The sequence below is a fragment of the Rhincodon typus genome, chromosome 29 (genome assembly GCF_021869965.1).
Source record: "Rhincodon typus isolate 14 chromosome 29, sRhiTyp1.1, whole genome shotgun sequence".
NCBI lineage: Eukaryota > Metazoa > Chordata > Chondrichthyes > Orectolobiformes > Rhincodontidae > Rhincodon > Rhincodon typus.
In genome coordinates this window covers 4,921,257-4,935,841 of record NC_063360.1, presented here as the reverse complement: position 1 = coordinate 4,935,841, position 14,585 = coordinate 4,921,257, and the positions used below count along the sequence as shown (strand labels likewise).

The following is a 14,585-nucleotide window of genomic DNA, read 5'->3' as shown; positions in this document are numbered from 1 at the left end:
AGATATTCAAAAAAAAGTGAAATGTTATGAATGAATTAAGTTTTTAAACACATCCTATTGTCATTTCATGGTTCATTGATTCTATACAGTGGGTAAATGAGCTTGGAAGAGCCAAGTGTGGGCAGCACAGTGGCTCAGAGATTAGCACTGTTGCCTCACAGCGCTACAGACCCGGGTTTGATTCTACCATCAGGCGACTGTCAGTGTAGAGTTTGCACATTCTCCCCGTGTCTGTGTGGGTTTCCTTCGGGTGCTCAGGTTTTCTCCCACAGTTCAAAGATGTGCAGGTTAGGCCAATTGGCTATGCTAAATTGCCCATAATGTCCAGGGATGTGCAGACTAGGTGGGTTAGCTATGGGAAATGCAGTGTTATGGGTTTAGGGTAGGGGTCTGGATCTGGGTGGGATGGTCTTTGGAGGATCGGTGTGGACTTGATCAGTCAAAAGGCCTGCTTCCACACTGTAGGGATTCTCTGATTGTAATATGGGTTAGGACATGCCTCTCCCCTCCCCCATCCTGTCCATCTTCTAACTCACCTATCTGCTCCACCCTTCCCACTGACTAACCGCAATAATCCCCTACCTGCATCCACCTATCTCTATCTCACCTACCCTCCTCCCAGCCCCAACCCCTTCCCTCTGTTTATTTCTGGGTGCCCCTCCCCCTCCCCCTCTCCAGTCCTGGTGAAGGATTTCGGCCAAACACCTCAGATGCAGTCTGACCTGCAGCACTTTCCCAGCTCCACATTTATTGACACAGAGAGGTCACAGCTTTAGAATAAAGGGTGGCAGATTTCAAACAAAGATGAGGTGTAATTACATCTCTCAATGCACCATGAATCTGTGGAATTCACTCCCCCAGAGTGCGGTGGGGTGAGGACTCTGAATAAATTTGAGCAGGAGATAGATTTTTAATTAGTAATGGGTTAAAGGGTATGAGGAGTGAGCAAGAAAGTGGAGTTCAGGCCAAGATGAGATCAACCATGATCATGGATGAGCAGGACTGAATTGCCTATTCCTATTCTTCTGCTATTATCCCTGACTCCATGACAGTTTAGTCCTCTGTCTCTTAGCCCCAATTCTTTTCTTTCTATTTCTACCTCTCATACATTCCCTCTCTTTTTCACTCTCCAGCTGTCTGTCCCTTCCTCTCTCCCATCCCATTTTAGTTTCATGATAACAATTCAATCAGTACATAAGCAGTTTGGATGAATTGGGTTCTTTCCCTTTCTCAGCAAGAAGAACGGATTTTAAAGAAGATAAGGAGAAAGATCCGGAATAAACAGTCAGCACAAGAGAGCCGGAAGAAGAAAAAGGAATACATAGATGGCTTGGAAAACAGGTGAGAGACAATGTTGTTCCAACGCTTGATAGTGGAACTGGGGTCTGGGTGCAGTTAACCCACCTGTCACCATAGGTTGGATTTACATAGGATAGAATATTACATAGAATCCCTACAGCATGGAAGCAGGCCATTCAGCCAATCAAGTCCACACTGACCCTTTGGAGAGCATCCCACCCCAACCTCCCCCGTAACCCTGCATTTCCCGTAACTAACAAACCTACCTTGCACACCCATGGACACTATGGGCACTTTAACATAACCAATTCACCCAACCTACACATGTTTGGAATATGAGAGGAAGTCAGAGCAGTTGGAGGAAACCCACGCAGACACAGGGAGAATGTGAAAACTCCACACAGACACCCGAGGGTGGGATCAAACCCACGTCCCTGGTGCTGTGGGGCCTCAGTGCTAACCACTGTACTACCTTATTGTACAACTTTATTTAGCTGTATGAGGTGCACATTAATTCTTGGTTTTGACTTGGTATCCTGCTAGAATATTAATTTATTGGCTTTGTCACTGGTGAAACAGCAAGGCATTGCATCAATCTCATGTTTTGCATTTCGAAAGTGGGTGCAGGACTTATCAAGGTATGAACAGGCAAGTTCATTTGGCAGCTGCTCACAGCATTATGTCATAAACTAGCTGAGATGAGGAGCAGAGATAGTAGGAACTGCAGATGCTGGAGAATCCGAGACAACAAGGTGCAGGGCTGGATGAACACAGCAGGCCAAGCAGCATCAGAGGAGCAGGAAGGCTGACGTTTCGGGCCTAGACCCTTCTTCAGAAACCAGATTCTCCTGGTGCTCTGCTCTTCAGTGCTGGTGGATCTTGAACCTGTACTTTCTTGCCCAGAGGTATTGATACTCCACTACACTCTTAAATAAAACAATGAACTGCGGATGCTGGAGACCAGAAACAAAAACCAAAATCGCTGGAGAAACTCAGCAGGTCTGTGGACAGAAAGTAACCTGACTCGAAATGTTAACTCTGCTTTCTTCTCATAGATGCTCCCAGATCTGCTGAGTTCTTCCAGCAATTTCAGTTTTTGCTCTATTAGATCTTTCCTCCTTTATATATCCAGAGAAAATCACCAAATTGTTGTGGTGCAGGCAAGGTGACATTATCGAGGTTTATAAAATCATAATGGGTTCAGATAGAATTAATGGTAGATGTCTTTTCCCTAGGATGGGGGATTTCAAGACTATTTTTAAGGTGAGAAGAGAGAGATTTAGAAAAGACACAAGCGAAAATCTTTTGCATAGAGAGTGGTTTGCGTCTGGAATTTCCAGAGGAAGAGTTGGATGTGGGCACAGTTACAACATTTAAGACACACTTAGATAACTACATGAATGGACAATGTTTAAAAGGATATGGGCCAGGTGAGACTAGTTTAATTTGGGATTATGTTTGGCATGGACTGGTTGGACTGAAGGGTCTATTTCCATGTTGTATGACTCTATAACTGTATGTTGGCTCTCTGAACAATTTAACTTGATGCCAACTTCCTGCTTTTTCCACATAAACCTGCACAGTATTTCTGTTTGAAAAAAAAAATCACCCACAGCCTTCTTAAACCAATTAACCTCGACTATTAACATCAGTTATTCAGGTTTACTGGATAGCTGCAATGAGTGAGGTATCTTATGAGGAAAGGTTGGTTGGAAAGATGGTGGTGCAGCAATCACTCAGAGGCTCCAGGTGATTTTTTTGAGAATGCAGTTTCACCCCATGGCAGCTAGTGGACTTTAAAGTTGCAGTGGCGGTGTCCCTAGCTGTGGGCTAGACAGCCTGGGTGTAAGCCTTACCTGCTTCAGTCTGAGCAGGTTGTTAAACAGTTTGAGGAAAGGTTGGACAGACTGGGCTTGTTTCCACTGGAGTTTAGAAGAGTGAGGGCTGTCTTGATTGAAGTGTGTAAAATATTTACAAAGTGGATGTGGAAAGGATGCTTTCTCCTGTGGGTGACCCCAGAACTAGGAGGTATTGAGGAGAATTTATTTCTGTTGGAAATCTGTGCCTCAGAAAACTGTGGAAGTGGAGTCACCGTTTTGAAAGCGGGGTTAAGATGGATAAATGTTAGACCGAGGGAGGCAGAGGTGATCAGGATTCTGTGGGAATCTGGATTCAACTATCATCTTTTAGAATGGTGTAGCAGGCTGTGTGGACTCAATGGCCTACTTCAGCTCATAATTTGTATACTCGTGGCTGTGTCGGTTACAGTCCATGACTCAGTTCTCTTTTTAGAATCAGCAGGTCCTGTATTCTGTCAGAACCAATAACTTTCTCTTTCACCTTCAGGATGGCAGCCTGCACAGCCCAGAATTACGAACTGCAGAGGAAGGTCATCCGGCTGGAAAAGCAGAACACGTAAGTTCGTGACAGGGTGTCACTGCAGGGCTCTGCCATATGGTCCCAGCCTTCACTTGTGAGTTTCTGATGTTAACATCATTTTCAGCTGATAACAGTGTAACAGGTGCTGCGGGCTCTATGGTACAGGAGATACACACATACATACCGTGCAGATTGACCAGACATTTATGTTGCCAACTTCAGAGCATCTCAGAGTGTATGAGTCTGATTTTAATACTGTGCAAACTGGTTTATTTTGAATGGGTTAAAACTGGACCTGGTTTAATTGAATAGTAGAGAGGTGCATTGTTGGTCCAGATGAGAGTGCACCTTTGAGACTAGCTCTTCCAGTGGCTGATGCAGCATGTTCATTGATAGGCTGTTACAGTTATTGTGTGGAAAGAATTAATGCAAACTGACATTTTCTAAACATTGCTTCCTTCTTATAGGACATTGCTACAGCAATTGCAAAAACTCCATACCCTGGTCATGCATTCAACAGGCAAGACTGCACAGACAGGCACCTGTATCATGGTACGTTAATGGACATGGCATTGCAAATGTTTGAAATAACTCCATGAAGGCCAGTATCCTGTCACCAAGTCACCCTTTATTTGCACGTGCATAGTATGTGACACTGACCGAGCTAGCTCAGAGGCGATGCATAGAGTGAGCAGAACCTCTGACATTTCCATAGAATCCCTACAGTGTGGAAACAGATCCTTTGGCCTAACAAGTTCACACCAACCCTCAGAGCATCCCACCCAGACCTATCCCACTATAATCCACCTAATCGACACATCCCTGAACCCTATGGGCAATTTAGCATGGCCAATCCACCTAGCCTGCACTTCTTTGGACTGTGGGAGGAAATCGGAACGCCCGGAGGAAACCCGCGCAGACACGGGGAGAATGTGCAAACTCTACACAGACAGTCGCATGAGGGTGGAATCGAACGCAGTGCTAACCACTCAGCTACCAAGCTGCCCCTATATCTGTCAGCCAGGGCTCCCTGATTGGACCAGATTAACAGTCCCAATCAGGGAACTCATATTCTATGAGGTCCACCTGGCTGACCTTGTTATGATCAGTAAAATGTTCAATTTTGCTTAATGCTGACACAGCAGGTGAAATCGTGTTTCAGAGTTGTATCCTGTGCCTATTCTACCCTCTGTTATGTCACTAATCATCTGTTTGGAAAAACAGGAGTCAAACTGTCTTCCAAAACTATTTCTTTGCATTTCATCATTCCAACGTGAACTTCAGACTCCTCACTCCTGTTCCTGGCCAATTCCCTTTGCTAGAGAAACCCAGCCCTTTTTTATGGTTTAGTACAAATATCAGTTTCCATCTTTCCCTCCTGGAGCCTTTTCCTGCCCAGAAGCTAACCCATCCTGGAAAGGAACTCAGCTCTTTTTTTAATTTGTAAAACTACCACCTAATCACCCATTTAACTCATTAGTCAAATAACTACAAGCACTACTCCTTAACAAAACAAAAACAAAACAAGGGAGGGGACTAAATCAAAATAGTGTTGGAGGGGGAGATAATGCACTCCAGTCTCTATGATACGATCCTCTCTCAAATCTTTGTGGGCATTGGTGGAAAAACTAGCCCTGTTAAAACAAATAATAAAGCCACCACCAAATCACCCGAGTTACTAACTAAACAATTAGCAAACAATGCCCACCAGGGGCAGAGCAACAGTAACAAATATAGGGGACAGTAGGAAGAGAGGGTGGAGATTCAATTAAAACAGAGTTGGACATGGAAATAACCTACTCCCAACCCCTGTGGGGCACCCCTTTCTCTATAATAGTTACAGATACTTACAGAAAAGCCAGCCCTATTATTTTCCCTTTTTTATGTACAGAAGTGCTCTTACATACAACTGAATGTGTTTCTTTTTCCATCACTAAATCACCTGTGGTATTTTGTTTTCATATATTAATGATCACCAGTAAATCACCCGTGTTTTCCAGCTGGATAATTTATGTGCAAAGTCCGTTAAAGGCAATTTGAGCTATCAGAGGTGAGGGAGAGCGAGGGAGATGGGAAGGGAGGCTACATCAAAATGGATTTGGAAGTGGAAATAATGCACTCCAACCCTGCAGTGCCCACCTCTCTCTAAAATTGTTGAGAGAAGAAATTTATTAGCATTAATATACAGTTGACAGGGAAGGCAGAAAGATAATGAAAGCAGACTGCACAATAGTCCTCTGTCCTCTGAAGATACTGATGGAATGATGGAAGGTCAGCACAGCTCTTTTGGACATTCCAGTGTTCCCCACACTTCTTTCCTGACTTCCTAATGCCTCCAAAACTGAGCCTTCTTTTGCTTTCATCTTTTCAACTATTTCTGCTCTTCCTTCTTCTTCTGTTTGAAAGTAAAATCATCCTCATTCATTTTCTTGTTTGAATTTTTTAGGCTCAAATATCTAGGCCTTTTTTTAAAATCCAGAAGTACTCTTACATCTGAACAATTTCTTTTTCACCATCACCAAATCACCAAATCATCTGTGGTAGTTTTTATTTATCCATTAACCATCACCGGTAAATCACCCATGTTTCCAATTGAATAATTTACATATAAAGTCTGTTGAAGCCAATGCAAGCCATCAAAGATGACGGAGATGTAGGGAGAGGGGGAGGGGAAGGGGAAAAAGCTAAGATTTACAAGGATGTTGCCAGGGTTGGAGGGTTTGAGCTACAGGGAGAGGCTGAATAGGCTGGGGCTATTTTCCCTGGAGCATTGGAGGCTGAGGGGTGACCTTATAGAGGTTTATAAAATCATGAGGGTCATGGATAGGGTGAGTAGATAAGGTCTTTTCCCCAGGGTAGAGGAGTCCAAAACTAGAGGGCATAGGTTTAAAGTGAGGGGGGAATGATTTAAAAGGGACCTAAGGGGCAACATTTTTGCGCAGAGGTTGGTGTGTGTATGGAATGAGCTGCCAGAGGAAGTGGTAGAGGCTGGTACAATTACAACATTTAAAAGGCATCTGGATGGGTATATGAATAGGAAGGGTTTAGAGGGATATGGGTCAAATGCTGGCAAATGGGACTAGATTAATTTAGGGTATCCAATCAACATGGACGAGTTGGACTGAAGGGTCTGTTTCAGTGCTGTACAGATCTATGACTCTACGACTCTATGACTCTACATGCTGTAATGACCATCAGCCTGCTGTCCTTTCTGGAGCATTGTCCTTGTTCATTAAATTAAAGTGCATGGGATTGGGGTTAGTGCACTGGCACTGATAGACAACAGGTTGGCAGACAGGAAACAAAGAGTAGGAATGAATGGTCATTGTGAGTGACAGCCAGTGATCAGTGGGGTCCAACAGAGATCGGTGCTTGGACCACAGCTATTCACAATATTTTGTAATATTTTAGGTGAGGTAACTAAATATCTTTAAGTTTACAGTTGACGCAAAGGGTGAACTGTGAGGCGGGGTTCTCACAGTGATCTATAAGAGTTTAACAGGACTGGACATGTAAACACAAAATATTCCTGATGACTGGGGGTTAGGGGCGGGGGGGGTGGGGGTGGGGTTGGAGGTCCCATAAGGATATGGGGTAGGCCATTGAGGACTGAGATAAGGAGAACTTCGTTTACTCACATATTGGGGAGCTTATGGAATTCTCTGCCACTGAAAGTGATTGGGGCTAAAACATTGAATATTTTCAAGAAGGAGATAGATATAGTTCTTGGAGCAAAAGGGATCGTAGGTTGTGAATGAAAGTGGGAACTGGGGACTGAGTTGGATGATCAGCTGTGATCATATTGAATGGTACAGCAGGCTTGAAGGGCAGAATGGCCTTCTTCTGCTACTTTCTATGTCTATGTTTCTATATTCATAACATGGTCATGCCCAGTGTTCAGTTCCATTGACTTCAATAGACAGAATGTCCGGACAGTAACGTAGCATGTGACTAATGTCTGCTTTTGTTGGTTTTCTGATCTGATACATGAGCAATGTTACTCAAGACCCTGGTGGGCTGTTGATCCCAATGACTACTTTAGTTCCCTGGTTTCTTTACTGTGTCTGATGCTTGTTAAATAAATACATTGACATCTGGAGTAAGTTGTCTTGTACTGTGTGTCTTGTACAGAATGTAGGGGCTCTTGTGCTGAATGGTAGTGTCCCTACTCTGAGCCATGAGGCCTGGGTTCATGTCCTACCTTCTCTAAAGGTGTGTCATAACCTGTCTGAACAGGTTGATTTGGAAAACAGCCTAAGCAGAGGTGGCTTAAGTAGTGTAAATCATCTGTAGCCAACCAGTGATATGTGTTGGACTGCATTGCAATACCATTGGTTTGACAGCATTGTGGAATTGCAAAGCTTATCGCAGGTGATCAGCTTCTTTAGGAAGCAAGAGGAGAAAAATAAATGGCATTTGGTAAGCTCTGTATATACTTGTATCGGAGACACTGGTCCTTTAGGCACTATCGATTGAACACACTTTCCTTTGAGTTGTAGTATGAGTCGTGTGACATTTGGTTTTTCTCTCTTCCCAGGTGCTGATGCTGTCATTTGCTTTGATTATTTTCCCTAGCTTCAGTTCATTCAGCTCCAGTAAGGGTGTAAAGGAAGATGACTTCACTCCTGTACGAGGTTAGTATGAGACCCCAGATTAACGTAACACTGAGCCATTAGAACACTCCAACAGCAGACCATGCTGATGAGCAACAGACACAACTCTCAATCTGATTTATACTCTTGGTGTTAGCCGGATTACTTGACACCCTCCTTTATTTTAAATTAGAGAGGGAAAGTAGATATCTCCTACTATTGTGCAGGCACTGCCAAACATTGACACCTACAATCACGACACATATAAAACAATAGATGGTAATGCGTCCTTTGGGAGGGGGAATTAGGATTGCAAGGTGGAGAAGATAACTCAGTTGTTGAGGGATCTTTCCCTTGTCTGTTTCCCGGGACACACACCGAAACAAATATCGACTGCACCTGGAGGATCATCAACTTGAGGAAAGATGCTCTTTGGTCTGCCTGAGACTTGTTGGTCTTCCAGAGCAAAGAGCTGATCTCGATCAAGTGTTGCAGACTGGCACATTCCAAGGTCCAGGACTACATGATGAGGGGCAGCTGCCACCAAGGTGCACTGGGGAAGACCACTGTCTAAGGTCTTTCTGCTGAAGGTAAATGGAGTCCGTTCAGTTATCGGATCCTCCTAGTGCTTCAAATGTCTATAAATATAGTCTCGTACAGGTAAGAAATGCCTTGGGTTTGTTTGCTGGATAGAGTCACACTCCAATGTTTGTTTCTTCATATGCTACTGTACAGAACTGAACTGCTTTAGTGACTATGTATGTATATACAGATATTTTTATGAATAAAGTATATTTTTGAAATAAAAAAGTCTTTCCCACGTCCTACAGTGTGGCTGAAGCAGTGAGACTAATTTTAACCAAGCATACTCATTAAGAAGTAGAGATTACTGGCTAGTAATATTAGGCAGGATGTAAAGTCAGCATTTCAGCCCATTCCTTGGTCAGAGCTCAGGTGACTGAGATATTCTCAGAGTATTGGCAAGAAAGGAAGAATTTGAATTTATAAAATACTTTCTTGATCACGTTACAGTCCAAAATACTTTGCAACCAAACAAGTCCTTTTAGATCAGAGATAGTAGGAACTGCAGATGCTGGAGAATCCGAGACAACAAGGTGCAGGGCTGGATGAACACAGCAGACCAAGCAGCATCATAGGAGCAGAGAGGCTGACGTTTCGGGCCTAGACCCTTAATCAGAAAAGTCCTTTTAGATGTTTGATAATGACCGTTTGCTTCAGTGATGCTGGTTGAGGAATAAAAGGCACAGGGGGAAGATGTCTCCCTTCTTTCAAATAGTCATAAGATCTTTTAAGGCTGACTGAGAAAGTGGATTACTTGCTTTACTTTTCCATCAGGTAACACCTCCAGCAGAGCAACACTCCCTTAGTATTGAGCGTCCAGAATACAGCGTCCCCTCAAAACTGATCCTTCAACAGTGCATCGTTAGAGCTGGCTCTGCAACAATGCAGCCTCTCTGACAGTGTAGAACTGCCTCAGAACAGACTCTGCAGCATTGCATCACTCCCTTGCTAATGATCCTCCAACTGTCCAGTGCTCCCTTAGCATCTGGCACTGCAACGCTTCTTTATTACAACCATCTGATAATTCAGCCATCAGTACTGGAGTCATAGTTAATGTATATGAAGATAGTTGTGGTTGTTAGAGGACATTCCTTTTAGGTCTGGAACATCACTGCATTGTTTCCCCAGGATAGTGTCCTAGGCCCAAATACCTGCAGCTGCTTTGTAAATGATCTTCCCTCTGTCATAAGGTCAGAACTGGGGATGTTTGCTAACGATCACAGAAAGTCACTTATGACTCCTCAGACAGTCCATATCCAAATTGAGAGAGATCTGGACAACTTTCAAGCTTGGGTTGATAAATGGCAAATAACATTTCGGCACATGAGTGCCAGGCAAAGACCATCTTGAGCAAGTGAGAATCTAACCACTGCCCCTTGACATTCAATGGCATCACCATTTCTGAATCCCCCACCATTAATGTCGATGGGATACCATTTACCAAAAATTGAACTGGACTAGTCATAATGCTGTAGCTACATGAGCGGAACTGAGAAATTCTGAAGAGAGTAACTCACCCACTGACTCCCCAAAGCTTGTCTGTGAGGCACAGGGCAGGAGTGTGATGGAATACTCCCCACTTGCGCAAATGGGCACAGCTCCAACAACACTCAAGAAGCTTGAAACCATCTAGGACATGGCAGCCTACATCACATTTGCAAACACTCACTCCATCCACCACCAATGCTCAGTAGCAGCAGTTTGTACTATCTACAAGATATATTGTAGCAACTCACTGCTGGCCCTCTGACAGCACCTTCCAAACTTGTGACCTCCACCTTCTAGAAGGACAAGGACAGCAGATGCATGGAAACACCACCCCCTGCGATTTCCCCTCTAAACCTTTTACATTCAGACTTCAAAATGCATCAGCTGGTTGTTTACTGTTACTGTGTCAAAATCCTGGAACTCCTCTCCCAACAGTACTGAACATACCACACACCAAATGGGCTGTAGCAGTCTATGGGGCAGCCTACCTCCAGCTTCTCAAGGGCTATTAGTGATGAGCGATAAATGCTTATCTGTATTGCTAGCATCCCATGATCAAATAAACCAAATCAGTGCATCCTCAATATAGACTCTCTGTTACTGCCGCACACCGTGAGGCCTGAGAGTGCAGTGCTCAGTGTGGATGCCCTGATAATTCAGCACCCTTCCATTCCAGACTGGAAATCAATCTGAATCTGAATTAACTCATACATTGGTCTGTAAATGAATCAGCTGCTAAGACAGGAGAATATTAGAGGATCTGAGTAATTCAAGCATCTGCTTTATGTCAGTCATACATTCCAACTCAGCAAAGAAAAGAAGTCAAAATCAGCTGTGAATATGAGAGGATAAATCTTTATGAAAATGCTGGAAACACCTCAGAATCAAGCAAGATCTGTTAAGAAAATAAAATGTTAATATTGTAGGAGCAGCCCTTGAGGAGGGTGTGTTCTGATTAGTTGCTGTGCCTATAAACTTTATTCTCCTTTCATTGTAACACCAAATTTCAGTTGTATAGTACACTTAATGCAATAAAGCTTCCTAAGGTGCTTCACATAATGGTGTTGGAACAAAATTAAACACCATGTTGCCTATAGAGATTTGTCAAAAAATTCAGTTCATTCGTGGGATGTGGGCGTCACTGGCTGGTCAGCATTTATTGCCTGTGCCTAGTTGCCCTTGACAAGGAGGTGGTGAGCTGCCTTTTTGAACTACTGCTGTCCATTTGGTGCACTCACAACGCCGTTAGAAAGAGAATTCCAGGATTTTGACCCAGCGACAGTGGAGGAATGGCGATCTATTTCCAAGTGAGGATGTGAGTGGTTTGGAGGGGAACTTGAAGGTGGTTCCTAAGTATCTGCTGCTCTTGTCCTTCTAGATGGAAATGCTCTTGGGTTTGGAAGGTGCTGTCTGAGGATCTTGTAAATGGTATATGCTGCTGCTTTTGAGTGTTGGTGGTGGAGGGAGTAGATGTTTGTGGATGTGGTGCCAATAAAGCAATTATAACATTGGATCAAACTTTCATTAGAGAGGTAGGTTTTAGGGGTGTAGCAATCTATCCACCTCTGTGAGATAATGCCTGGGTCCTTGAATCTGCTGATGTTGAGGCAGGAAACCAAGCAAAGTGACTTATTTAAATGGTACAATCCTTTCCTACACTGGTAATGAAGAAGGTGTTTGGTACGTTTGCCTTTATTGGTCAGTGCATTGAGTATAGGATTTGGGAGGTCACATTGCAGCTGTACAGGACGTTGGTTAGGCCACTTTTGGAATACTGCGTACAATTCTGGTCTCCCTGCTATGGGAAAAATGTTGTTAAACTTGAAGGGATTCAGAAAAGATTTACAAGGATGTTGCCAGGGTTGGAGGGTTTGAGCAAAGAGACAGGCTTAAATAGGCTGGGGCATTTTTCCTGGAGCATCAGAGGCTGAGGGTTGACCTTATGGAAGTTTATAAAATCATAAAGGGCATGGATAGGGTGAATAGGCAATGTCTTTTCCCTAGCTTAGGGAAGTCCAAAACTGGAGGGCAAAGGTTTAAGGTGAGAGGGAAGAGATTTAAAAGGGACCTAAGAGGCAACTTTTTCACATAGAGGATGGTTGTATATGAAATAAGCTGCCAAAGTGTTGAAGGCTGGTATAATTACAACATTTAAAAAGCATCTGGATGGGTATATGAATAGAAAGCGTTTTGAGGGATATGGGCCAAATGCTGCAAATGGGGCTAGATTAATGTAAAATAACTGGTCGGGACATGGACAAGTTGAACCAAAGGGTCTATTTCTGTGCTGTACAGCTCTATGACTATGACTCTATCACACAGTATGTTCAGACTGCAGTGGTATCAGTCAGTACTGATCCTCAACAAAGTGGCATGTTCTTAACTGGAATTAAACGTAACAGCATCTCTGTCTGAAGAGTTTTTAATGAACTTTTATATTGTCTTTGTAGTATTTTCCAGATCTTTACATGATCTGGAGTCGTCTCGGGTGCTTCAGGTGTTGAGCAGTCCCCACAGCCACGCTCCAGGAGAGAAGCATTCAGAATGGAATGAACAGCTTAATGTGGAGAGCAGAGGCACAGCCACCAAACAAGACCAAACTGTGAATGGCAAAGAATTCACTCAAGATACTGAAAGGCACTCGCCTAATGGGTCCAACTCTTCACTGAGTATTGATGACATTGCCAATGAAGTCACCATCCTTGAGGATCTCAATCCTGAAGACCATATTGAAGATCCTGGTCGAGGACACTCACCATGGACTGAACTAACCCCTGACCATCGAGATGACTTGTAGGGTGTTTGGAAATCTGGGACTTTTCTCGTTTGTTGATGTTTAAAGGGGAAAGGAATCATGACTGATCAAACATGGAAGATCAGAATAAGATTGACATCATTCCGTCAATATACATTGTATCAGTTTTCCCTCGTATATCAGAAACAGCCACTTAGTCCCAAATTAGCTGTATTACACAGCCCTGATGTTGCCCTGATCTGCCCTATCTTGGCTTAACTGGGTACAATTTTAATTTTTTTTACAGGAAATATCAGTCCTAATGACATTATTCTGAACAATCATTGCATTAATTTTCAGAATACTGATTGATATTTTTCAAAACTAATCACAGTGTTAGTAGGAATGAAAGGAAGCCAGTGTGCAGAAACCATACTGTTTTACTTCTTGTTATAATGCCAGATACACTTTTGCCTTTCTTCAGCCTGGGTCAGAAAGGTGCTGCAAGAACGCTGGATCTCTGTGGTGATATCATATTGTGAATTGGCCCCTCTCCCTGGTTTGCGAATTTGAACTTCACATTTTCTGAGGTTATCCGCCACACACGGTTTCAACTGTTCTTATGGCACCCATTTTTTCCAGTTCTGTGGTGAAGATGGTGATAGGTGGGCACAGGCTTTGATAGGTAAGGAATGAGCCCCTGGCAATCTTACCCAACTTGCCCATGAGCACCAACATGGAGATTGACTGGCTATGACGTAGGAGGCTGTGATGGGAGACTGCAGGATTCTCCATAATGAGCTTAATGAACTTTCCTCCCTCGTACTTCTCTTGTGACACACCTGAGAAAAAAAAGTCATTCTGGGTCTGTAAATCCAATTGCAGACTCCATTCTCTCTAAGCAGAGCCCACTCAACAGACCCTCCTCTCCCATCATCCACCCTGTATTTCCTTTGCCTGCCTCAATATCAATCCCTTACCATAGCCATTACCCACCCCCAACTCCCCTTTGCCCTCACCTTTTACCCCTTAACCATCAAGCCTTCCTTATTCTCTGCGTCAACCTCTATCATAACCCCATACACAGTACTTGATATACTTGTTGCTGCTTTATACTCGTATGCCTTTCCAAAAAAATGATGTAACGTTTAATTCATGTTCACTGAAATGATTTTTTTTGTAAAGATTTCACTGCCACAATCAGAATGAATGCAAATCATTAAAATTCCAAAATTTTATAAGTGTAGAATACACTTGTATGTGTTTTCTTTTCACACTTTGAAACCTTCATTAACCACTTTCTCCTCAGTATATACTGGAACATAATTGTTAATCTGCAAATTTTCATCTCAGTCTCAAAAATAGTCAATGATAGGAAAAGCACAGAGCTTAATTATCACATTGCTCAGTTATGGTACTGGATCATTTAAATGGAAGTTTCCAAAATTATGAGGGGCATGGATAGGGTGAGTAGCCAAGGTCTTTTCCCTAGGGTAGAGGAGTCCAAAACT

The 14,585-nt window shown here is 43.2% G+C and overlaps 1 protein-coding gene across 1 annotated transcript in view; it reads left to right on the top strand.

Annotated features, from left to right (window-relative positions):
* LOC109911765 (cyclic AMP-responsive element-binding protein 3-like protein 3) overlaps positions 1-14,320 on the top strand; it is a 48,166-nt gene extending 33,846 nt beyond the window's left edge. Inside the window, exons 6-10 of the mRNA XM_048614211.1 lie at positions 1,235-1,341; positions 3,646-3,714; positions 4,146-4,230; positions 8,216-8,312; positions 12,791-14,320. Coding sequence (XP_048470168.1) covers positions 1,235-1,341; positions 3,646-3,714; positions 4,146-4,230; positions 8,216-8,312; positions 12,791-13,137 — 705 coding nt within the window. The 3' untranslated portion in view covers positions 13,138-14,320. The remainder of the gene's footprint in view (positions 1-1,234; positions 1,342-3,645; positions 3,715-4,145; positions 4,231-8,215; positions 8,313-12,790) is intronic.
* Positions 14,321-14,585: the final 265 nt, after the last annotated feature.